The sequence below is a fragment of the Bos grunniens genome, chromosome 20, assembly GCF_055505025.1.
Source record: "Bos grunniens cultivar Pamir isolate PY7600 chromosome 20, Bosgru_T2T1.0, whole genome shotgun sequence".
NCBI classification, from domain to species: Eukaryota; Metazoa; Chordata; class Mammalia; order Artiodactyla; family Bovidae; genus Bos; species Bos grunniens.
Genome location: NC_141184.1, coordinates 32,063,164 through 32,088,278, shown reverse-complemented (window position 1 = coordinate 32,088,278; position 25,115 = coordinate 32,063,164). Strand labels below are relative to the sequence as shown.

Sequence of the window (25,115 nt, the reverse complement as noted above, 5' to 3'; positions counted from 1 at the left end):
CAACATCCCCTGAGGTGAATTCAGGGTGGAAAAGGAGACACTCTGTGTTCCAAGGAGGCTAGAGGAAGATGTCTTTAAACAGCCAAATATTTACAGGGACTGATTTCATAATCCCAGTCTCTGCATTTCTTCATATCTAGGTCATCAGGTCCTTATGACTAGCAGAAAACTTTTGTAATGTAAGTGCTTAACTTCACTGAACTACCCCTTCACCAAAATCTTACATGTTGACCTTCCCAGACTACTTCTTTGGAGCAGTCTATCAGAGCTATCTGAGGTGCTGTCTCCCAGGCTGCAGTCCTCATTTTGCCCCCAAATAAAGTTTAACTCGCGTCTCTCACATTGTGCTTTTTTTTTTTTTCCAGTCAACACAACCCACCACAGTCATGGTTTTAATTTTAATGATCCCATCCTACGTGTCAGTGGGAGACCCTTCAATTTAGTACCTCTATCCTTCTGACTCAGAGTCAGGTTCATGTGAATCCCTCAGAGATGGGCAGAGGTGTGTGGAAACTATGCAGATTTCTATCCTAATCAGTCTTCCACACTTGACCTTGAACATGATTCCAGCAGCCTGAGTCCTGTCAACTGCCTGAATTCAGCTTTCTCACACACTTACATGAGTTTTACTTCATAGACTTCCAGTGAATTCTTTTGTATTCAAGCCAAGAATCTCTGTTGATCTAATAGGAAAGAATAGAAATGGGGAGACCAGTTAACACAATATGGAGTGCAAAAGTAAATTCAGAAAAGTGGGTGCAATGTAACATTGTTTGTGAAAATTAAAACCACAATTATTGTATATAAATAATATAGCTATAGCATTCATATGTGGACCATATGTCAAAATCATGGGAGTGCTTGTGCCTTGAACAGTGAGGTGAATAGGAGCAATGCTAGGTAGCTGCAGGTGAGCATTAAAGGAGACTTAAGCTTTGGAAAGAGTTGAAAGTAGCTGACTTTTGATCGATTCACTCTGTTTAGTACAGGGAAGCCCTGGGGGGCCAAACAAAAGGGCACGTGACTCCACTGGACTGTAGGTAAAGAAATTAATCATACTTGCTAAGAGGAAGTTGGTTGTTCAGGTGTTAAGTCCTGTTCAACTCTTTGTGACCTCACGAACTGCAACACACCAGGCTTGAGAGAATTTACTTATTGAATAGACTTAATGGTTATTCCTGGCCACAAGATTGATTCAGTTCAGTTCAGTTCAGTTTCTCAGTCATGTCCGACTCTTTGTTACCCCATAAATTGCAGCACACCAGGCTTCCCTGTTCATCACCAACTCCCAGAGTTCACCCAAACTCATGTGCATCGAGTCAGTGATGCCATCCAGCCATCTCATCCTTTGTTGTCCCCTTCTCCTCCTGCCCCCAATCTCTCCCAGCATCAGGGTCTTTTCCAATGAGTCAACTCTTCGCATGAGGTGGCCAAAGTATTGGAGTTTCGGCTTTAGCATCAGTCCTTCCAATGAACACCCAGGACTGGTCTCCTTTAGGATGGACTGGTTGGATTTCCTTTGATTATGTTAAATAAACCCAGAATTTAAGAAACATGGTTCCATGGCTAAGTAACTTTCTGGAATAGAAAATAGTCTGTTTGGTGACCTGAGAACCTCAGTAGCGACCTCATTAGATCCTCATCTGTAACCATGGATCTGAGAATATATTAATTTGCAAGGAATTCCAGAAAAAAATAACAGACTGGGTGGCTTAAACAATAGAAATTTATTTTCTCACAGTTTTGACAGCTAAAAGTCCAAGATCATGGGTCAACGGGAAGGCTTTCTTTTGAAGCTTCTCTTCTTGGCTTGCAGACGGCTGCCTTCTGCTGTGTCCTCACACGGTCGTCCCTTGGTCCTTGTTTTCCTAATCTTTTCTTATAAGGACACCAGTCCTATTGGATTAGGTCCCACACATATGACCTCTTTTTTGTCTTAATTACCTCTACAGGCTCTGTCTCCAAATACAGTCACAGTACTGGGGTTAGAACTTAAATATATGAATTTTAAAGAGACACAATTCAGCTTGTATTAAGGTAGAAAACTGATGGGCCCTAAGACTGGATAGCTGCTATTTGTCAAATGGAGTAAAATTGAATTTTTGTCCAAGGACAAAGCTAATGGCAGAAGCTGAGCTCTGCAGAAGTAAAGAGATAAGATGACCACTCTTGAGGTCAAGGAGAACTTCCCTGTCTGCACATGCACAGGAAGACTCCTTGGAGGTCAAAAAGGGAGGGGCTGCTACCCCATAATGAGTGGACATGCACCCACAGTCCTACATGGTGGGATCCATCTTAACAAAGAGTTGTGCACCCATCTTGGAGAGGGTCCTAGGACCAGTCAAGTGTGAAAAAAGAAACGAGAAAACTGGCCAAAGGTAAACAAAGACCTGGAAGAACTGTCCTATATAGTTGATTTCAACCACTTCACTACTGCATGTGTCATGAGAGAGGAGGCCCATACCCTTTCTCTCTGGGTCTGTATCTCTGCCTGTGTGTGTGCTCATTTCCCTCCAACTCTTTGCAACCCCATGAGCTGTAGCCCTCCAGGCTCCTCTGAGCGTGGGATTTTTCAAAGAATACTGGAGTGGGTTGCCATTTCCTACTACAGGGGATCTTCCTGGCTCATGGATCGAACCCACATCTCTCTTGTGTCTCCTGCATTGGCAGGCAGATCCTTTACAGTTGGGCCACCTGGCTTTCCAGCTTCAGTCTTAAATAAATAAATTGTTTCTCTGAACGTTCTCTCACATGCTATGCTGTGTCTCTTATAATAAACTTTGTACCTGTTTTCACAGTTTTTGCCTCTTTTGAAGCATTCTCGCTTTCAAATGGGGGAAAGAGTCAGGGCCGCTGCTTCTGGCCTCTAACGCCCTGATGATCTGGTGGCTAGGAGTCCTGGTTTTCATCCAGACTACCCACGTTCAATTCCTAGGCAGGGAGCTAAGATCTCTCTTCAGGACCATTCACTGCTATCTCTCGAGATCAGTAACAGAGAGTATGTTGCCCATGCAGGAAGGAAGGGCCTGCAGTGTCAAGTGAGATTTCCAGGACCTCAGCTTTGTCTGAGAATATCTCTACGATCTGCATCTTTGACCTTATTAGTAAAGCTTAATGCTAGTAAGATATCTGATTCATGTGACTCTAATCATGGGTGTTAGCTTAAGCACTATCTGTACTGCTTATTTTTTAGACTGGGGTCACTATGAAATAATAGTACCTCCATCTATGGGTGTTTGCTAGAGTATTTTTTATACATTTATCTTTTACGTTTCTCAAAATCAAAATAAAAGAGGGCTGGGTTAGAAAATTTATGCTTGAACAAAGGGCTAGAGGGGACAAATAGGTGCTAATTACACAAGGAAGCCATTAGAGTGATGTGGCTCTCATGCCCTGGCATCCTCTGTAAGCAAGCTGAATCTAACCTGGTCTGAGAGTCCAGAAATCAAAGTAGGAAACAAATCCAAACAGTCAACTAGGCAATTACATCTAGTCAATGAGTAATTTCCTTGCCTCAGCTTTTCTCTATTAAAGTCTCTCCCTAGTTCTTGGAGACTCCAAACTGCAAGGAGTGGAGCTATTTGTTCTTATTTTATTGTACTTTTAAAATGCACTGAAATTAAAAACGCCAAACTATTGTAGAAATGGCAGGTGACAAATTAAAAATATTTTTAAACTTCTCAGATTTGTCTCTGATGAGCACCACCTGCTCATATGTGCTTTTTATATTCCATGATAGCACACAAGTTTTTTGTGGGTGGTGAATAATCATAACTGGCACATTGCCTGCCATGTCACTAAACGAAGGGTCCATTGTAGTTATTGCCAAAGGTGAGCTCGTGAGCCTAACCAGCTCAGGAAAGAAGAGTGCCTTCCTTCCGACAGTCATGAGACTACAGTCACTCCCTCGGTGTGAAAGGGAGGAAACTAAAAAAAATAAAATAAAATAAAATAAAAAAAAAAGGGAGGAAACTCAGGCTGCAAAAACACAGGATACTAACCCCAGATAGCTGAGAAACTAAAAACAACACTTTAACATTATTCTTAAATATTTATGTATTTTTCATGTTTTTCAAGGGCAGAGAGGTATAAACGGGTCCATAGAGCACAGCGGCTGGGAAAAACCATCCTGAAACATCCAGGACCAGCCATGGGCCCCACCCCCACCCCCACACCCCAAGGTCAACCCCTAGGGCACAATTTAGGATCCCCTAAAGTTTGCGATTTAGCAGCAACAGCAGCAGAGTTTTAAAATCTAAGCCACCTCAGGCCACTAACAGCCCAGATCCGGAGGCGGTCCGAAGACGCACTATTTCGCAGGCTCTGCGGCTGCGCGCAGACGCGTGGGGGCGGGGCCACGAGGGAGGGAGCGTGCGCCCAGGGCCTGGGCTGTAGAAACCGAAGTTCAGGCAGCTGCTGCTTCTTCGGTTTGGGAAGGAGACGCTGGGCCCATGGCGCTTAGGGGCATCACAGTCGTGGAACTCGCCGGCCTGGCCCCGGTTCCCTTCTGCGGTATGGTCCTGGCGGACTTCGGGGCGCAGGTGGTGCGTGTGGACCGACCCGGCGCCCGCAGCGGCCCGAGCCGGTTGGCCCGAGGCAAGCGCTCTCTGGTGGTGGACCTGAAGCAGCCGCGGGGAGCGGCGGTGCTGCGGCGCTTGTGCGCCCGGGCGGACGTGATGCTGGAACCTTTCCGCCCCGGTGAGCCTCCTGCCCCTACGCGGGGCCAGAGAGGGGACGGTCCCCGCAGAAGGGAGGTCGCCGCGCCGGACCGTTTGGGGCTGCACCCCGCATACCTTTGCCCTGTTGCCACCCGAACCCTTTCCGTCCCTACTTTCTAGACCTTGCTGTTGCATTTGATGTTGCTGATCGTTCGCCCCCTGAGACGATCTTCCACTCTTGAGAGTCCGAGATAATGCTGATGTCCTCACTTTTCTTATACCTCTCTCTGACTCCTTCCCAAGTTCCCCCCCTTTTTTAGTTACTCTTTTGTATTTGCGTTTCTTAATTACGTGAAGGTCGTGAACCCTATGAGAAACAAACGAAAGCCATAGATTCTCTCCCTGGAAAACTGCATGTAGGTTCATAGTCAAACTTTGCTAAATTTTGGAGCTTGGTGTACCGGGGTAAATCCAGGCGAACACCTGCTGCCTTAAATGCTGGTGTTCAGGTTCCAGCTTCTGCTCAATTTCCTTTACACTCTGTTTCTTGCAACCCTTATCCATTTCTCTTTTTATTTTTTATAGGCAGGTGATGGCCAAGTCTATAACTGTGCCCCCTTCTTTTAGAGCCACAGACTTCCAGAATAGGCAAGTTCTGCCCACTTCTATCTGACCGTCTCCTGGGCACTGCAGCTTCCACATATTCCAAACTGAGCCCCACGTCTTCCCTAGTAAAATGTCCTCTCCTCTTTCTGTATCATTTCAGTGAATAGAACCAATGTCCACCCAGTTGCCTGAATGAAAAACTCCTACCTTTGTCTAGGCTCCCAAATCTTCCTTTTCCACCACCAGCTTTCAATTATCATCAGTCCCATCATTCTTCCTCCTTTCTGTGACTTCTGGATTCTTTGCACGCCTGCTGCAGCTTCATTGATAACAGTTGTAACAGCCTTTTAAAGCTGATGTTTGGGTCTAGCACCACTTTGATCTTTCCTCAGACACCTGCTCTTGCTCAAGTACAAATCCCATTTGGTATATAGCTGGAAGTCGGTAAACGGGGAATGAATCGGCTATGTCGGGCACCAGGTGTATTTAAATGTGTGAGTGAATCCACCCTCAGATCTGAGATTATAACAATAATAATTTAGTAATCAGGATTATATTATAATTTAATAATACACAACTTGAAATTGAAGGAGGCTCCACATGGGTAAATCATTTGTCTTAGTATTAGGGGAGAGGTGGAGCTGTGAATACAGATATAGCTGCAGGGGGTGTTGGGGTGGATTGAGGCTGATGTCTTTCTAGTTAGAGAAATAGAGTTTATTTTTAATTGAAGTATGGTTGATTTACAATGTTGTGTTAATTACTGCTGTACAGCAGAGCCACTGAGTTACATATATATTCTTTTTCATATTTTCCATTTATCACAGGTTTATCACAGGATATTGAATAGAGCTTCCTATGCTATATAGTAGAACCTTATTGTTTATTCATTCTGTATATACTTGTTTGCATCTGCTAATACCAAGCTCCCAATTCATCCCTCTCCTATCCTTCACCCTTGGTAACCACCATCTAGGAATAGAATCCTTTTGTAACTTATCATAGCTTTGTGGAGACAAAGTCAGTGAGTTTTATTATCTAATTTTATATCTTTAACCCCAGGACTCCTTAGGTTCCCTGGCTTTAGCAGAATAAATATTGATTGACCCTTGAACAAACCAGGGCTAATCTGTACTTTAGTTACAGTGGTCCTCCACAGTTCCTCGGCATCCATCAACCACAGACTGTGTAATACTGTAGTATTTACTTTTGAAAAACTGCATGTCAGTGGACCCAAACAGTTCAAACTCACCTTGTTCAAGGGTCAGCTGTACTCACTGATAACTTAAGAGCGATTAAATGCTGCTGTTGCTAACCCTTCTTCCACCAGATATTTATACTGAGCCTTTTTGTAGAGGAACTGCTGGGCATGTTAGAGGCTGTGGAAACAGATGAGGCATGAATCCTGCCAGAGGAGCATCTGAGCTGTTTGGGAAGCTGGAATATATACATGCATAAGTATAGCAGGCACCCATGCAGGCATAGACATAAAAGAGGTCCTGAAAGGAAAAGCAGCTTCCAAAAGTGAATTTTTGATCAATTAAAGACCCAGAGTAACTTCCAAAAGAACAGACCATTTCTAATAAATTACTTAGGAGCAAACTGGGGAAACTCTGAAGGGGCTGACTGAAGGGATGGAATGTCCACTCTGAAGATGCTTGGGTATGCCTGCAGGGATGTAGGGCAGTGCTGAAGGGAAATAGCATTCTTGGGGTGGGGGGATCTGCCACACATTCCAGAAATGGGGGCTTCACTGTCTGGGTTCTTAATTACTGGCAATACGTTCATTATAAACTCACAACAAATGTTACCAGTTTTCCTTGCAAAAAAGTGCTGTTTTATATTTGCCACAAAGAAGGGATTATACCCATCTTCAATTCATGCTGTCCTTAAAAAATAAATGTAACTTTTCTCTTAAGGGGTAATGGAAAAACTCCAGCTCGGTCCCGAGATTCTGCAGAAGGAGAACCCAAGGCTTATCTATGCCAGGTTGAGTGGATTCGGCCAGTCAGGAAGGTTCTCCAAGGTGGCTGGACATGACATCAACTATTTGGCTTTGTCAGGTATGTTGGAAAAAAAAGCAATTTCTCTACACTCTTTTTTTTCCCCCCAGTCAAGATCTACAGTTACACATTAGAATTTTTTAAAGGCGAAGTTTGGAATATTTATTGGAATTAATAAAGAGCGTGTACTTCTTTAAAAAAGATTGGTTTGTCTTGGAACAGTCATTGTCAGCCTCCCTCTGATGATTCAATCGTAAGGAATCTGCCTGCAATGCAGGAGACATGGGTTTGATCCCTGGGTTTGGAATATCCCTTGGAGGAGGGCATGGCCACCCACTCCAGTATTCTTGCCTGGAGAATACATGGACAGAGGAGCCTGGCAGTCTACAGTCCCTGGGGTCGCAAAGAGTCGAGCAACTAACACTTTCACTTTCCCCTGCCTTAACACACAGGGAGGGGTAATACACTCACTAGTAACATTTACTGACTATGTTTGTGGAGTGAATTCTCCAACAAGCCCCTGCTAGGAAGTAGGAGACTTATTGGTAGTAGAAATGGTTGTACTGTAGTTTGCAAAGATACATTAATAGTTTCAATCTGGTACCCCCTTACTTTATTGTGAATTGTCGACTGAGTCATGATTTTAGAAATTCTATGAATACTAGAAAAAGCCCATGGTTTTCGCCTGTACAAACATATCTTGAAAGTGTTAACCACTCAGTCATGTCCAACTCTTCCTGACTCCATGGACTATATCCCACCAGGCTCCTCTGTCCATGGACTTCTCCAGGTGAGAATACTGGAGTGGGTTGCCATTCCCTTCTCCAGGGGATCTTCCTGACTTAGGGATAGAATCTGAGTCTCCTGCATGGCAGGCAGGTTCTTTACCCTCTGAGCTACCAGGGAAGCTCTTCAGTTCAGTTCAGTTCAGTCGCCCAGTCCTGTCTGACTCTGTGACCCCATGAATCGCAGCACGCCAGGCCTCCCTGTCCATCACCAACTCCCGGAGTTCACTCAAACTCATGTCCATCGAGTCGGTGATGCATACAACCATCTCATCCTCTGTGGTCCCCTTCTCTTCCTGCCCCGAATCCCTCCCAGCATCAGGGTCTTTTCCAGTGAGTCAACTCTTCGCATGAGGTGGCCAAAGTATTGGAGTTTCAGCTTCAGCATCAGTCCTTCCAATGAACACCCAGGACTCATCTTTAGGATGGACTGGTTGGATCTCCTTGCACTCCCAGGGACTCTCAAGAGTCTTCTCCAACACCACAGTTCAAAACCATCAATTCTTCAGCACTCAGCTTTCTTCACAGTCCAACTCACATCCATACGTGACCACTGGAAAAACCATAGTTTTGATTAGATGGACCTTTGTTGGCAAAGTAATGTCTCTGCTTTTCAATATGCTATCTAGGTTGGTCATAACTTTCCTTCCAAGGAGTAAGCATCTTTTAATTTCATGGCTGCAGTCACCATCTGCAGTGATTTTGGAGCCCCCCAAAATAAAGTCTGACACTGTTTCCACTGTTTCCCCATCTATTTGCCATGAAGTGATGGGACCAGATGCCACTTTCTTAGTTTTCAAAATGTTGAGCTTTAAGCCAACTTTTTCACTTTTCTCTTTCACTTTCATAAAGAAGCTTTTTAGTTCCTTTTAACTTTCTTCCGTAAGTGTGAAGTCATCTACATATCTGAAGTTATTGATATTTCTCCCAGCAATCTTGATTCCAGCTTGTGCTTCTTCCAGCCCATTTCTCATGATGTACTCGAATATAAGTTAAGCAACCCACTCCAGTGTTCTTGCCTGGAGAATCCCAGGGACGGGGGAGCCTGGTGGGCTTCCGTCTATGGGATCGCACAGAGTTGGGCACGACTGAAGTGACTTAGCAGCAAGCAGGGTGACAATATACAGCCTTGATGTACTCCTTTTCCTATTTGGAACCAGTCTGTTGTTCCATGTCCAGTTCTAACTGTTGCTTCCTGACCTATATACCGGTTTCTCAAGAGGCAGGTCAGGTGGTCTGGTATTCTCATCTCTTTCAGAATTTTCCACAGTTTCTTGTGATCTACACAGTCAAAGGCTTTGGCATAGTCAATAAAGCAGAAATAGATGTTTTTCTGGAACTCTCTTGCTTTTTCCATGATCCAGCAGATGTTGGCAATTTGATGTCTGGTTCCTCTACCTTTTCTAAAACCAGCTTGAACATCAGGAAGTTCATAGTTCATGTATTGCTGAAGCCTGGCTTGGAGAATTTTGAGCATTACTTTACTAGCGTGTGAGATGAGTGCAATTGTGCGGTAGTTTGAGCATTCTTTGGCATTATCTTTCTTTGGGATTGGAATGAAAACTGCCCTTTTCCAGTCCTGTGGCCACTGCTGAGTTTTCCAAATCTGCTGCCCATTGAGTGCAGCACTTTCACAGCACCATCTTTCAGGATTTGAAATAGCTCAACTGGAATTCCATCACCTCCACCAGCTTTGTTCGTAGTGATGCTTCCTAAGGCCCACTTGACTTCACATTCCAGGATGTCTGGCTCTAGGTGAGTGATCACACTGTTGTGATTATCTGGGTCATGAAGATCTTTTTTGTACAGTTCTTCTGTGTATTCTTGCCACCTCTTCTTAATATGTTCTGCTTCTGTTAAGTCCATACCATTTCTGTCCTTTATTGAGCCCATCTTTGAATTAAATGTTCCCTTGGTATCTCTAATTTTCTTGAAGAGCTCTCTAGTCTTTCCCATTCTGTTGTTTTCCTCTATTTCTTTGCATTGATCACTGAGGAAGGCTTTCTTGTCTCTCCTTGCTCTTTTTTGGAACTCTGCCTTCAAATGGGTATATCTTTCCTTTTCTCCTTTGCTTTTCGCTTCTCTTCTTTTCATACGTATTTGTAAGGCCTCCTCAGACAGCCATTTTGCTTTTTGCATTTCTTTTCCATGGGGATGGTCTTGATCCCTGTCTACTGTACAATGTCACGAACCTCTGTCCATAGTTCATCAGGCACTCTATCTATCAGATCTAGTCCCTTAAATGTATTTCTCACTTCCACTGTAGAATCATAAGGGATTTGATTTAGGTCATACCTGAATGGTCTAGTGGTTTTCCCTACTTTCTTCAACTTAAGTCTGAATTTGGCAATAAGGAGGTCTTAGAATGACCTAATTCTAGATTTCTAAGAACCGTATTGCCGAGTAAAAGAAGTCTCAAATATTCTGTGTGTGTACATTTAAAGGTTGAGGAAAAGAGTGAGTGGAGAATTGATTTTTCACATCTATTTAAAAATGCAATTCCTTTTCTTTTTCTTGTGTTTATTTTCTTGCATCTCTTTCTAATAAGAATGGAAGTGCCTTATACCATTGTTAAGTCATAAACTAAGTGGATAGCAACCTTCCCCCCCACACACACAACTCAGTGAATAAAAACTTAGCCATAGAATTCTGAAAATGTTAGTAGGAATAAAGTTTTAAAGAAAATAAAGACATTAAAAAAAAAAAAAACAAGGAAAGGAAAACCATCTTATAAATATACCGAAGAAGTTTAGGTTTAGAAAGGGATTAGATATTAATTTTTACTTACAACTAGTAGCTAGAGAGATTGGTTTCCCTTCTAAGATGTTCACGTATTTATTTAAAGTATACATTAAATGGGCTTTTTAACCCATTTACCACTGGATGGCTCATTGGTAAAGAATCTGCCTGCTAATGCAGGAGACACGTCTGGGAAGATCCCACATGCCATGGAGCAACTAAGCCTGTAAAGTACAGGCTTACTGTTGAGCCTTTTGTTCGAGAGCCCCAGAGCTGCAATGACTGAGCCCACGTGCCACAGCTACTGAAGCCTGTGTGTCCTGGGGCCTGTGCTCTGCAACAGGAGAAGCCACTGCAATGAGAAGCCCATGCACTGCAATTAGAGAATAGCCTCCACTCAATACAACCAGAGAGAGCAACGAAGATCCAGCACAGTCAAAAATAAATAAATAAAAATTTTAAATGCACATTAAATTTACCCTTTATGGTCCTCCTTTTTTTTTTTTTTTTTTCCCCGTGGTATAGGTGTTTTATCAAGAATTGGCAGAAGTGGTGAGAATCCATATGCCCCGTTGAATCTCCTGGCTGACTTTGGTGGTGGTGGCCTCATGTGCACAATGGGCATCATTATGGCGTTGTTTGAACGCACACGCTCTGGCAAAGGTCAGGTCATTGACGCAAGCATGGTAAGTGTTAACTGGGGAAAATGATAAGCCTAGCGTTTGTTCCTAAGGTTGATACATGGCTGCCTCAAATCCTCTTTTGAACAAGACAGGAGATAAATTGAGATTTGAAATTTGAATCCAAGTTACCAAAGATAGCCTTCTCTTTAAAATAGCTTCATATGTTTGACATGTGTCAGACTGTCATATTTTGACCGTCTGTTTGTGGAGTCAACTTTCTAAACTGTTCATGACTCACTTGATTACTACGTTGTGTTTCAGTGATTTTCCCCGTCTTATGTCTTGTGCTTTGAATGTGATTTTTAAGAGATCTTCATTCAAAACTGGGCCCAGGAAGTCTCCTTTAGCAGGAAGAGGAGATTCTTGATGATGCTCAAGTAAAATGGACCAGTTTAGACCTTCCTGCTGCACTGTGTAGCGAAGATTTGAATGTCAGGCTGCTTCAGTGTCGTCACTCTCACACACGGAGCACTTGCTTCATGTTCTCTTAGGCACTTCTCCTATGTGATTTCTCCTAATCCCCAAAACAACAATTTCACTTGGAATACATTGTTTGTTTGTTTGTTTCCAGTTCTATCTGTTTATTGCTACCAACCCATCTCCCTCCAGACCCCTCACACATGGGCACTCAGTTGTGTGACCCCCATGGACTGCAGTCCATGAGGCTTTTTTATCCATGGACTTTCCAGGCAAGAATACTGGAGTGGGTTGCCATTCCCCTCTCCTGGGATACATTGTTACTGAACCCAGTTAGACCTGTAACAGGGATTCCCTCATGGCTCAGCAGGTAAAGAATTCACCTACAGTGCAGGAAATATAGGAGATGTGAGTTTGATCCCTGGGTCAGGAAGATCCCCTGGAGGAGGAAATGGCAACTCACTCCAGTATTCTTGTCTGAAAAATCCCATGGCCAGAGGACCCTGGTGGGCTATAGTCCATGGGGTTGCAAAGAGTAGGACATGAGTGAGCAACAGACCCATAAAACTGTTAGGACATCTTTTTTCAACACACTCATCAGCACATTCAGAACTTTGCCTGAGTTCTCACAGCTAGTTGATGAGAGCCGTCTAGTGCCACTATACAGGTTGCATTTGGACCTATCTTTGCTGGTAGGCTGGAGAGTGGATTTGATGAAGACAAGACTGAGAGATAAAGGCAAGTACTAAAATGGTCAATGATAGACTAGGTCTGGATTTAAGGATTCACATTTGGCAGTGAAGGGAGAGGAAGGAATCAAGGATCGCGCCCTGATCTCTGACTTAGAAGACCCAGTGGATGGTGGCTCTGGTACCCTGGGGAGAACCACTGAAGGAGGAGGCTGATTGGAGGGGACATATATCTTATTCTTTTAGACAAATAGTTTCCAAATGACTTTAGCAGCAGAATCTGTGACCTAGGCCTGCCCATGATGACCTGGAGTCATCTCTTCATCAGACTGTTCCCTTAGAAACTGTAGAGTTAGGGCTTCCCAGGGGGCACTAGTGGTAAAGAACCCACCTGCCAATACAGGAGATGCCTGAGACTTGGGTTCAATCCCTGGGTTGCAAAGATCCCCCTGGGGGAGGGCATGGCACTACACTCCAGTATGCTTGCCTAGAGAATCCTCATGGACAAAGGAGCCTGGTGGGCTATAATCCATTGGGTCACAAAGAGTCTGGATGTCAGACAGGACTGAAGCAACTCAGCATGCACGCACATGGCATGTGGGGTCTGTTTTACTGTGTTTACTCCTGACCTAAGGGAGCGCTTCTGACCTGGGGGACTGCGTGTTGGCATTCAGGCCATTGGCCTATGTGATGAGAATAATATAAAAAGTTGGGAAACTGAGGCTGCAGTTTCCCTGCCTCAAGGGCTGTCATCTGTGGCAGCACATGCTGCATTTGGATGAGGGGGAAGAGAGGTATGTGCTCGGTAGCCTGTTGATGAGATAAGGATTATAATTGCTGTGTCTTGTCCTGTGTCCTTCTATGGCGCCAAGTAAAGGTGGAGTTAGATTAGAGCCTGTTTGTATCCTGAGTGAGCCAAAATAGACCCATAACACTGTCAGGACATCTTTTTTCAATAGTCTCATCAGTACATCCAGTGTATGCTGCTAAGTCGCTTCAGTTGTGTCCAACTCTGTGCGATCCCGTAGACGGCAGCCCACCAGGCTCCCCCGTCCCTGGGATTCTCCAGGCAAGAACACTGGAGTGGGTTGCCATTTCCTTCTCCAATGCAAGAAAGTGAAAAGTGAAAGTGAAGTCGCTCAGTCATGTCCAACTCTTCGAGACCCCCATGGACTGTAGCCTACCAGGCAGATCCATGGATTCAAGTGTTCATGAGCTTCCTCAAGCTAAAAGGGAAAACTGAGACATATCTAAAGATGGGCTTCCCAACTGGCACAGTGGTAAAGAATCCACCTGCAGACCCTGGAGACAAGGGTCCGGTCCCTGGGTTGGGAAGATCCCCTGGAGGAGGAATTGGCAACCCACTGCAGTCTTCTTGCCTGTTAAATTTTGTGTTTGTTTCGTAGCCAGAATCCGTGAGAAATCGCATGCTCACGGTTGGGGCCTTTCTATTATTTACCTCAGAGATGAGGATGCTTTGCTGGCCTTCTTCCTGGAGTGCCAGAAGGACAGGGAAGTGTTCTTTAGTTAGCTCAGTGCGTCTAGTCTCATGACAATCATACCGGAGATGTGAATCCTTTTTATTTCAGGACTAGTGGGAAGCTGGCATTCCCAAACTAGTTTGTCTGTACTCAGCAAACCTTTATCACCTGCCAGCCACATTGTTATGTTTATTCTGTAACTTTCTAGTGATAATTAAAGTTAAAATATGTTAAATATTCAAATTTGTTTTTCTTGCGCTTGGTATCAAAACTAGAATCAACTAAATATAATTGTCATGCAATTTACCTTTAAAATGTGATCTGCTTCATGTGTTTGTGTGTATGTGTTTATAAGTACTGAGATCAGATGATAGATTTTTCAAAAACCTTTTTCTTTATTTCAGCTTTTTTATCCTGACCATTTTTAACATATATAAAAGTAAAGAGAATATATAATTAGCTTCCTAATGGTGAAGTAAGCTTACTAGTGAAGCTAGCCTCACTTAGCTTCAGAAATTGTCAACATTCTGCCAGTCTTATTTGAAAAGAAGAGCAGAAGTAGTTCCTCGAAGTCTTTTCTGAACAGTATTCCCTGATCTGAATAGTGCAGGAGCTCTATCATAAACCTGTCCTCACTCACTTTCTCTACATATTCAAAGAAGTTGTATAATTAGGTATAATCTTTCTATATTCTAAGATAAACATTTTTATACAAACATTTTTTTAAAACCCAAGTAGGAATCAGTCATAATTTGTACAGTTGCATTACCTGGATTCACGTTGTATTCTGTTTCTTCAAAGGTGGAAGGAACAGCATATCTAAGTTCTTTTATGTGGAAAACCCAAGAAACAGGATTGTGGGAGCAGCCCCGTGGACAGAACATATTAGATGGTGGAGCTCCTTTCTATACAACCTACCGGACAGCCGACGGGGGGTTCATGGCTGTCGGAGCAATAGAGCCCCAGTTCTATGAGCTGCTGATCAAGGGTGAGTAACTTTTCAGGAACCTCTTTTCTGTGGATGTTTTCCAGCCTCTATTTTGGGGTCTTTTGAAGTTCATGATGTCTTTTATTATATGTATATACCCACTTTATAACTAGCCTAATGATGGTCATCATTATATTGTGAGGCACTTCCCCCATCTTTTAAATTGACAAGTAATTTTATAAAAAAGGTCTATAAATAGCTCAGATTAAAAAGATCATAATCCTTTTTGTGGGCGTTCAGTGTTTTTATTACCTTTCATACTCAGTGCTGTGCTAAGTCTCTTCAGTTGTGTCCAACTCTGTGCGACGCTATGGACCGTAGCCCACCAGGCTCCTCTGTCTCTGGGATTCTCCAGGCAAGAATACTGGAGTGGGTTCATGCCCTTCTGCAGGGGCCCTCCCAACCCAGGGATGGAACTCAGCTCTTCTGTCCCTGCACTGGCAGGCAGGTTCTCCACCACTGGTGCAGCCTGGGGAGCCATACTCAGTGGTGCTGGATATTTATCCTGCCCGTTGCACGGCCACAGTCTGTTCTTGCCTGGAAATGATCTGCTGGTTCTACCAGTTTTTATTCCTTGATGGATAGGTGTCCCTCCTGGTACTTAGTAATGGGGTCACCAGAGCACAGAGAGACTTTGGCAAGTGAGAGTTTGTTGGGATATGTCACCGTCACCTGATGCTTCTGTGGTTCACCTTTCCTGCAGATTCTTGTCTTACTGATATGTTGCCACAGGTTAGCAGAAAAATTTGGGATCCCTTCTGCCCTGACTGATAATTGGACTGAAGTTATCTTGTCCCTGTGAAATGTGAATTTAAAGTTCACTTCACAGATTATTTCGTTTCTAAGAAGTTTTAGAATATATGCTGAAGCGGTGTGACAAGCACATGTGTTGCAGCACATTTATCTTCCAGCTTTAAGTTTGGAGTTTTATGTCTGATAGCTTTTCAGATGCAAAATGCTACTCAGAGTAGTCTGTATGTTGCTGGAATGATGGTTTTTGTAAGCATCAGAATGCATTCTGTGATCAACTATATTACCTTCCCTAACTTAACTGTAAGTTAGAAGAACGATAGAACAGAGAGGTGTGGACAAACTCCCACATCGGTAATGATTTTTTTGAGTTAGTGTTAATTTATTATTTCACCGTACATTTTGAGATCTTTGAGACCATAGCTTTATTTAGCTCTCAGTGTCTGAGCATAAATACACACGGTTTTTGTAAGGCTCAGACTCCTCTGTGCTATGTTTCTAATGCTTCCAGGGCAAAGAAATCTGAAAATACTGAGACTCTCATGACATAAGATTCTTGTAGTAAAGGCAATAGAGAATTTTTTAAAGTGGCTTTAAGATTTCAAAATATTATTAAAAGAAAGCCAGGAAATAAGTGTTGGTGAGGATGTGGAGAGATTGGAACCCCATGCATTACTGGTAAGAATGTAAAATTATACAGCCATTGTGGAAAATGATATGGTGACTCCTCAAAAAATTAAACATAGAATTACCATATGATCCAGCAATTCCACTTCTGGTTATATATCCAAAAGAATTAAAAGTGGGAACTTAAACAGATATTTGAACAGGGACTGGGGGAAGCAGAGAATAGAGTGTTAGTGTTTAATGGGTAAAAGTGTTAGTTGCTCAGTTGTGTCCAACTCTTTGCAACCCCATGGACTGTAGCCCTCCAGGCTCCTCTGTCCATGAAATTCTTCATGCAAGAATATTGGAGTGGGTTGCCATTCCCTTCTCCAGGGGATCTTCCCAACCCAGGAACTGAACCTGGGTCTCCTGCATTGCAGGCAGATTTTTTACCATCTGAGCCACCAGGGAACCTGGTACAGTTTCAATCTGGAAAGATAAAAAGTTCTGGAGATGAATGGTGGTAATGGTTCCAGAACAATCTGAATGTACTTAATAACATAGTACTATATTCTTGCTGCTGCTAAGTCGCTTCAGTCGTATCCGACTCTGTGCGACCCCATAGATGGCAGCCCACCAGGCTCCCCGTCCCTGGGATTCTCCAGGCAAGAACACTGGAGTGGGTTGCCATTTCCTTCTCCAATGCATGAAAGTGAAAAGTGAAAGCGAAGTCGCTCAGTCGTGTCAGACTCCTAGCAACCCCATGGACTGCAGCCTACCAGGCCCCTCCGTCCATGGGGGGACTCCAGGCAAGAGTACTGGAGTGGGTTGCCATTGCCTTCTCCAGTGGCTAAAATGGTCAATTTTATATTTTGTATATTTTACCACAATTTTAAAAAATGAAAAAATTCAAAATAATGTATTTTTTATGAAAAAAGTGTAAACAATACAGAATTTATAAGGTAAGAGGTAAAAATTATCCCTTGTCCTTCTACTTTAGGAAAGTTTGGAATGTGGCCTTTAAGAATTTTCCCTGTACACATACAGACACGATTAAATTTTTTAATAATCTATATAATATAAATATATTATAATTTGTATAATATAAATATATGTATATTATATAATTTTTATAATATATATATAATTATATACATTATATTATATATTTATATAATGTGTAAAATACATAACCACATGTTTATAATTAATAATTTTTTAATTAAAAAATATAGCAAAGACATCATTTTTTGTCAATACCGAATATCTTCAGCCTCACCCTTTTAAATAGCAGCCATGTTGACACAGCTGGTGTGTCAGAGTCAGGGCTAGAAGTGTTCTGATTTCTAGAAAGAGTCGGACACAACTGAGCGACTGAACTGAACTGAACTGATTCCGGTGTATAGACCTGTGCGCCTTAACAAACCCGTGTAACCTTAAGTTTAGTGTTTGTTGGAGAACTGTTGGCTGCACTTCTAGTTGATGATTCTGATCACATTCTGATTAAAAAAAAAAAAAGAAAACTTTATAAAAGCATGCATATATGTTTCCAGCAGTTAGCCGTGGTCTACTTAAGCGCTTTGGCTAACTGCTCATTTTATATGCTTCTTAATCACAGAGTTTGGGACAATCAAGAAGAAGAAAGCAAAGTGAAAGACATCCTTAGAAATATTTCTTCATAGGTTACTGTGGTAAATCTGAAACTATGGCTTTATATCTTTCCTGGTTTTGCAATGGGACAGGTGGCTACAGAGAACAATGTATTTGCACAGGTGTTTTTTCACAGCTGTTCAGAATTATGTGAGTTCTTATATCCTTACATCCCTAAAAACTCTACGAAGAGCCTGTAGTATTCCTGTCTTCTTACCTCTGTAGGCACTTCTGCATCTTCAGAGCAGCTTACAATTATTGGTCATTGTTTTTCAACACTGTAGGTAAGGAGAGGATGAAAAAAAATGAGAATTGCTCGATTAACTTGGCTAAACTTATGCAAAATATTATGCATAATTTAAATTTAGAAACCCTCTTATACAAGAGGGAATAAAAATGAATTACACCAAACCCCAAAGGCAAAGTTGCCCTTTGGGTATAATTTAATCAGCACTGGAGTTGGGGTGTATCTACAGGGGTGGGTGGGTTCCTGTAGTCAATAAAGGGAGCACAGATCAAGTCATGGACTGGAGAAGCCATCCTTCTTGTGATATTCCCTGGCAAATCCTCTCATCTTCTCTGTCCCTTGTGTTGAGGGGCCCTTCAGAACTCTTTGTACTTGAGAGAGAGAGTCTCTGTGTCCCTGTTGATTGGGTGGCTGATAACTTGCTGTCATGTTTGCTGTCGGAACAATTTGCATGTATCTTTGGGCTTCCCAGGTGACTCAGTGGTAAAGAATCCACCTGCCAATGCAGGAGACTCGGGTTTGATTCCTGGGTCAGGAAGATCCCCTGGAGAAGAAAATGACAACCCACTCCAGTGTTCTTGCCTGGGAAATCCCATGGACAGAGGAGCCTGGTGGGCTACAAGGGGTCACAAAAGAGTCAGACACAGCTTAGCGACTGAGCACACACATGGCAGATAATAACTTCATGACAAAGTCTCTTTTGGAAAAACTTCTCAGAGGGAAGAAGTTGATTTCTGGAAACTAGACAATTAAAAATAGACTGCTTTTGATGAAATGTAAATAATAAGATCTTGCAAAGACTTAGAAAGTCTGTTTTGAGTCCTGTTACGCTACTGCCTTCTCCAGCTTTGGCTCCAACTTCAAATTGAGTGAATTTCTTCTCTTGACTCATTTGAGAATTCTTATAAAATATCCCATTTGGGGCAAGTATGATGAGTTCAAAACTCATTTGCGCTGATTATACTTACTGCACCCAAAGCATGGTGATTTAAGAAATTCTGTTTTTCTCTCAGGACTTGGGCTAAAGTCTGATGAACTTCCCAATCAGATAAGTATGAAGGATTGGCCAGAAATGAAGAAGAAATTTGCAGATATCTTTGCAAAGAAGACAAAGGCAGAGTGGTGTCAGATCTTTGACGGCACTGATGCATGCGTGACTCCTGTGCTGACTTTTGAAGAGGTTACCCATCATGGTCACAACAAAGATCGGGGCTCGTTTATTACTGATACAGAGCAGCGTGTGAGTCCCCGCCCTGCTCCTCTGCTGTCCAACACCCCAGCTCTCCCTTCGATTAAAAGGGATCCTTTTGTAGGAGAACACACTGAAGAGATTCTTAAAGAATTTGGGTTCAGCCAGAAAGAGATCAATCAGCTTAAGTTAGATAATATTATTGAAATTCATAAACTTAGAGTTAATCTCTAAGTTCCAAGCCCCACAGTGCAAACGAATGTGAATATTGCATTTACAGTATAATATAAAAAAATCGTGTGCATGGAAACTTGAAAAAACAGTATCACAGTGGTCTAATTATTCTAATCAGGAAACAAGACTGATTATACAGTAATGACGGAATTCTGAAAATGGTTATCATGGCTTTTGATTTGGGAATATTTTTAGTTTGCCTGTACTAAATTGTGGCAGTTTTTCTGCCTTTCAATTTACTTGATAGGTTATATTTGTCAATTTAAAATGCTTATATATTTATAAAATACTTGAAATGCATTAATATAATGCTTTTTATTAAATAAAGCTTTATTCCCCATAAAGTTTACTCCTGCTTTTAAGTTTGTGAAAAGCTTTCAAGAAAGTTCTTTCAGTAGCACTAAAATAGCCTTTTGTTGCTCATTGAAATATTTTAGGCTCTACTGTTAACCAGAATGAATGTCCTTAGGTGGAAAAGTCCGATCCTTTTAATTTGGTAAGGAAACCATTCAGCTGGTGTCTCTGAATTGAAATTGTAGAAAATGTCCTTGAGGTTTCCTTCAGATAACTGCCACCTCTCCATCTAGACCAGCTCCTGTATATAACTGCTTGTTATTAGCATCATCCACCTGTGTCTCTTTATCAATAAACTGTACCATCATCCATTTGAAAGTCTTACTAGACTTTCCCTCCTCTTACTAGTCTCCAGCTTCCACTCCCAGTATGTCTACCTCTGTCTCAATAGACCCCACAGTTTACCTATCACTTCATTTGGCCACTGTTCAAATGTCCCTTACAGAGAGTCCTTTCCTGATCCCTGTCGAAAATAGCAACTGCCTTATCACTCACTCTCCCGGAACCCTGTTTCATTTTCCTTCATACTGCCTATCACTACTGACATTGTATGGATTAACCCCTGCCTCATTCCTTCTTTGGAGAAGGCAATGGCACCCCACTCCAGTACTCTTTCCTGGAAAATCCCATATACAGAGAAGCCTGGAAGGCTGCAGACCATGGGGTCGCTGAGGGTTGGACACGACTGAGCGATTTCACTTTCACTTTTCACTTTCATGCCTTGGAGAAGGAAATGGCAACCCACTCCAGTGTTCTTGCCTGGAGAAGCCCAGGGACAGGGGAGCCTGGTGAGCTGCCGTCTGTGGGGTTGCACAGAGTCGGACACGACTGAAGTGACTTAGCAGTAGCAGCAGCAGCATTCCTTCTTAATTAGGGCGTGTTAAAATGGAAACTCTATGAAGGACTTTGTAGGTTTCATTCATTGCTCAGTTCCTGGTTCCTGGAATAGTGCCTGGCCCATATTGGAAATTTTGTGAATATTTATTAAAGAGATGAATCTCAATAGTGAAGTGCTATCAGTTCCACTTTCAGAGCTCCCATCTCCTTCCCTATCCCCATCTTCCATTGCTTCTTTCATCGGGACCGTATCACTTCTTCCTTGGATTACTGTTCAACTTCCCGTCCCAGCTTTACACCCCTAGTATCATTGCCTTCAATTTCCACCCCCCAACCTTAGCAAGATCTGGAATCTCATTTCTACATAGCACAACATCCAAAAGAAGAGAGGGTCTCAGGAGCCCTCTGCAAACCTTATCTAGTGTTTCCTTTTGTTGTTCAGTCACTCGGTCATGTCCTACTCTTTGCCAACCCGTGGACTGCAAAACACCAGACTTCCCTGTCCTTTACCATCTCCTGGAGCTTGCTCAAACTCATGTCCATTCAGTCGGTGATGCCATCCAACCATCTCATTCTCTGTCATCCCCTTCTCCTCCTGCCTTCAATCTTTCCAAGCATCAGGGTCTTTTCATATGAGTCAGTTCTTCCCATCCAGTGACCAAAGTATTGGAGCTTCAGCATCAGTCCTTCCAATGAATATTCAGGACTAATTTCCTTTAGGATCAACTGGTTGGATCTCCTTGCCATCCAAGGGACTCTCAAGAGTCTTCTCCAATACCACAGTTCAAAAGCATCAATTCTTCAGCACTCAGCCTTCTTTACAGTCCACCTCTCACATCCATACAGGACTACTGGAAAAACCATAGCTTTGACTAGACGGACCATTGACAAAGTAATGTCTCTGGTTTTTAATATGCTGTCTAGGTTTGTCATAGCTTTTCTTCCAAGGAGCAAGCATGTCTCCTTGGGTCAAGTTAAGTCACAAGCCAGCCCTATACTGGTCTTTGGTGGAGAAGGTAGGATTATCCATAGATAAAACTAACCTGCTCCTGGAGCTCCCCTGGACTCAACTTCCTGGAAGCGTGTGGGTGTTTGAGGGAGGGGTGGATTCTGGAAGTTGGTCCAGATTCCATCAGGATAGAGGAGTAGAGAATTTATGTTAACATCTCTGACATGCAGTATCTCAATTGCTTTTTGCCAATCACAAGAGGAAGGCAGGGTAGGTTTCTATACTTTATAGATGCGGACACAAGGCTCAGATGGTCCTAAACCTTCTTAGTTCACATGTCCCTTAGTGTCTTGATTTTTTTCATGGTGCCCCTAAGCCAAAAGAAATACATGATCATTCCGTTTGTAAATAATTAGGTCCCAATAACTTAAGTATTTTTGTTCTAACAACTTATTAGCTGATTGAAAAATATAGTGTACACACTTGAAAGAAGACATTTATTTTTCATTCTTTTTTAAAAATTTTAATTTTTTCATTCTTTTTTAAAAAATTATCATTGATTTACAACATTGTGTTTCAAATACAGCAATGTGATTCACTTATGTATATATATTTCTCAGACTATTTTCCTTTATAAGTTGTTACATGATATTGAATATAGTTCCCTGTGCTATGCGTGGAGAAGGTAATGGCACCCCACTCCAGTACTTTTGCCTAGAAAATACCATGGACGGAGGAGCCTGGTAGGCTGCAGTCCTTGGGGTCGCTAGAGTCGGACACGACTGAGCGACTTCACTTTCACTTTTCACTTTCATGCATTGGAGAAGGAAATGGCAACCCACTTCAGTGTTCTTTCCTGGAGAATCCCAGGGACGGGAAGCCTGGTGGGCTGCCGTCTATGGGTCGCACAGAGTCGGACACTACTGAAGCGACTTAGCAGCAGCAGTGCTATGCAAGGATTGTAAATCTTTATTTTACATATAGTAGTTTGTATCTGTTAATCCCACGCTCCTAGTTTATCCTTTCTCTACCCCTTCCTCCCCTTCCTCTTTTGTTAATCATAAGTTTGTTTTCTATGAGTGTGTTTCTGTTTTGTATATATATTCATTTGTATTATTTTTTAGATTCCACATATTGGTGATACTATATAATATTTGTCTTTCTCTGACATTAAGTATAATATTCTCTAGGTCCATCTATATTGCTGCAAATGACAATATTTCATTCTTTTTTTTATCGCTGAGTAGTATTCTATTGTATATATATACCACATCTTCTTAATCTAATTGTCTGTTGATGGGCAGTTAGGTTGTTTCCATGTCTTGGCTATTGTAAATAGTGATGCTATGAACATTGGGGAGCATGTATCTTTTCAAATTAGAGTTTTTGTCTTTCCTGTCTATGTACTCAGAAATGAGATTGCTGGTTCACATGGTAGCTCTATTTTTAGTTTTTAAGGAACTTCCGTTCCTCCCCCCACCATGGTGACCTCACCAGCACACACCGCCATCAACAGTAGGATGGTTCCCTTTTCTCCACACTGTCTCCAGCATTTATTAGACTGGCCATTCTGACCAGTGTAAAGTGATATCTCCTTGTGGTTTTAATTTCCATCTCACTAATAATTAGTGATATTCAGCATCTTTTCATATACCTGTTTGCTATCTGTATGTCTTTGGATAGATGTCTGTTAGGTCCTCTGCCCATTTTTTTATGTGAGTTGTTTGTTTTGAGATGTTGAGCTGTATGAGTTGCTTGTATATTTTGGAAACTAGGCCCTTGTTGGCTGCATCATTTGCAAATATTCTCTCTCATACCATAGGTTGGCTTTTCATTTTGTTAATGGTTTCCTTTGCTGTGCACAAGGTTATAGGTTTGATTAGGTCCCATTTGTTTATTTCTGCTTTTATTTCTATTGTCTTGGGAGACTAAGAAAATATCTAAGAAAGAAATGATTTATGTCTGAGAATGTTTTATCTATGTTCTCTTCTAGGAGTTTTATGGTGTCATATCTTATATTTAGGTCTTTAAACCATTTCGAGTTTATTTTTGTATATGGTGTGAAGGAGTTTTCTAGTTTCATTGATTTACCCACATAGCTATCCAGCTTTACTAACACCACTTGTTGAAGAGACTGTCTTTTCTCTATTGTGTATTTTTGCCTCCTTTGTCTAATAGACTATAGGTGTGTGGATTTTTTCTGGGCTCTGTGTTCTGTTCCATCTACATGTCCATTTTTGTGCCAATAGCATGATATTTTGATTACTATAGCTTTGTGGTATTGTCTGAAGCCTGGAAGGGTTATGCCTTCAGCTTTGTTCTTTCTCCTCAGGATTGCTTTAGCAATTCTGGGTCTTCTGTGGTTCCATAAAAACTTTAGAGTTACATTTTTCTAGTTCTGTGAAAAATGTCTTGGGTATTTTGATAGGGATCACACTAAATGTGTAGATTGCTTTGGGTAGTATGGCCATTTTAACAATATTAGTTCCTCCAGTCCAAGAGCATGGTCTTTTCCATTTCTTTGAATCATCTTCAGTTTCCTTTATCAATGTTTTATAGTTAACAGCATATAGGTCTTTCACCTCCTTGGTTAAGTTTATTTCCAGGTATTTTTAAATGCAATTTTAAACAAGATTATTTTCTAACTTTCACTTTCTGATAGTTCATTGTTAGTATAAAGAAATGCAACAGAGTTCTGTGTATTAATCATGTATCCTGCTACCTTGCTGAATTCATTTGTTGGTTCTAATAGTTTTTGTGTAAAGTCTTTAGGGTTCTCTGTACAGAGTATCATGTCATATCCAAATAATGACAATTTTACTCTTCCCTTCCAAATTTAATACCTTTGATTTCATTTTCTTGTTTGATTATTATGGCTAGGACTTCTAATACTGTGTTGAATGGAAGTGGTAAGAGTGGGCATCCTTGTTTTATTTATGAATTTAGCAGGAAAGCTTTTAGTTTTTCACTGTTGAGTGTTATGTTGGTTGTGGGTTTGTGGTAAGTGCTTTTATTATGTTGAGATATGTTCCCTCTATACTCATTTTGATGAGAGGTTTTGTCATGAATGGATGTTGAATTTTTCAAATGCTTTTTCTGTGTCTATTGAAATGATCATGTGGTTTTTGTCTTTTCTTTTATGTTAACATAATGCTTCGCATTGATTTGTGCTTGTTTAACCATCCTTGTGACCCTGGAATAAATACCACTTGATCATAGTATATGATCCTTTTTATGTATTTTTGGGTGC

The 25,115-nt window shown here is 41.8% G+C and overlaps 1 protein-coding gene across 1 annotated transcript; it reads left to right on the top strand.

Annotated features, from left to right (window-relative positions):
• Positions 1-4,337: 4,337 nt before the first annotated feature.
• Positions 4,338-20,069, top strand: AMACR (alpha-methylacyl-CoA racemase). The gene is made up of 5 exons (XM_086362541.1): positions 4,338-4,698; positions 7,184-7,327; positions 11,317-11,477; positions 14,863-15,049; positions 19,316-20,069. Exons 1-5 carry the CDS (start codon positions 4,452-4,454, stop codon positions 19,723-19,725), a joined length of 1,149 nt encoding a protein of 382 aa, XP_086218667.1. The 5' UTR covers positions 4,338-4,451; the 3' UTR covers positions 19,726-20,069.
• Positions 20,070-25,115: the final 5,046 nt, after the last annotated feature.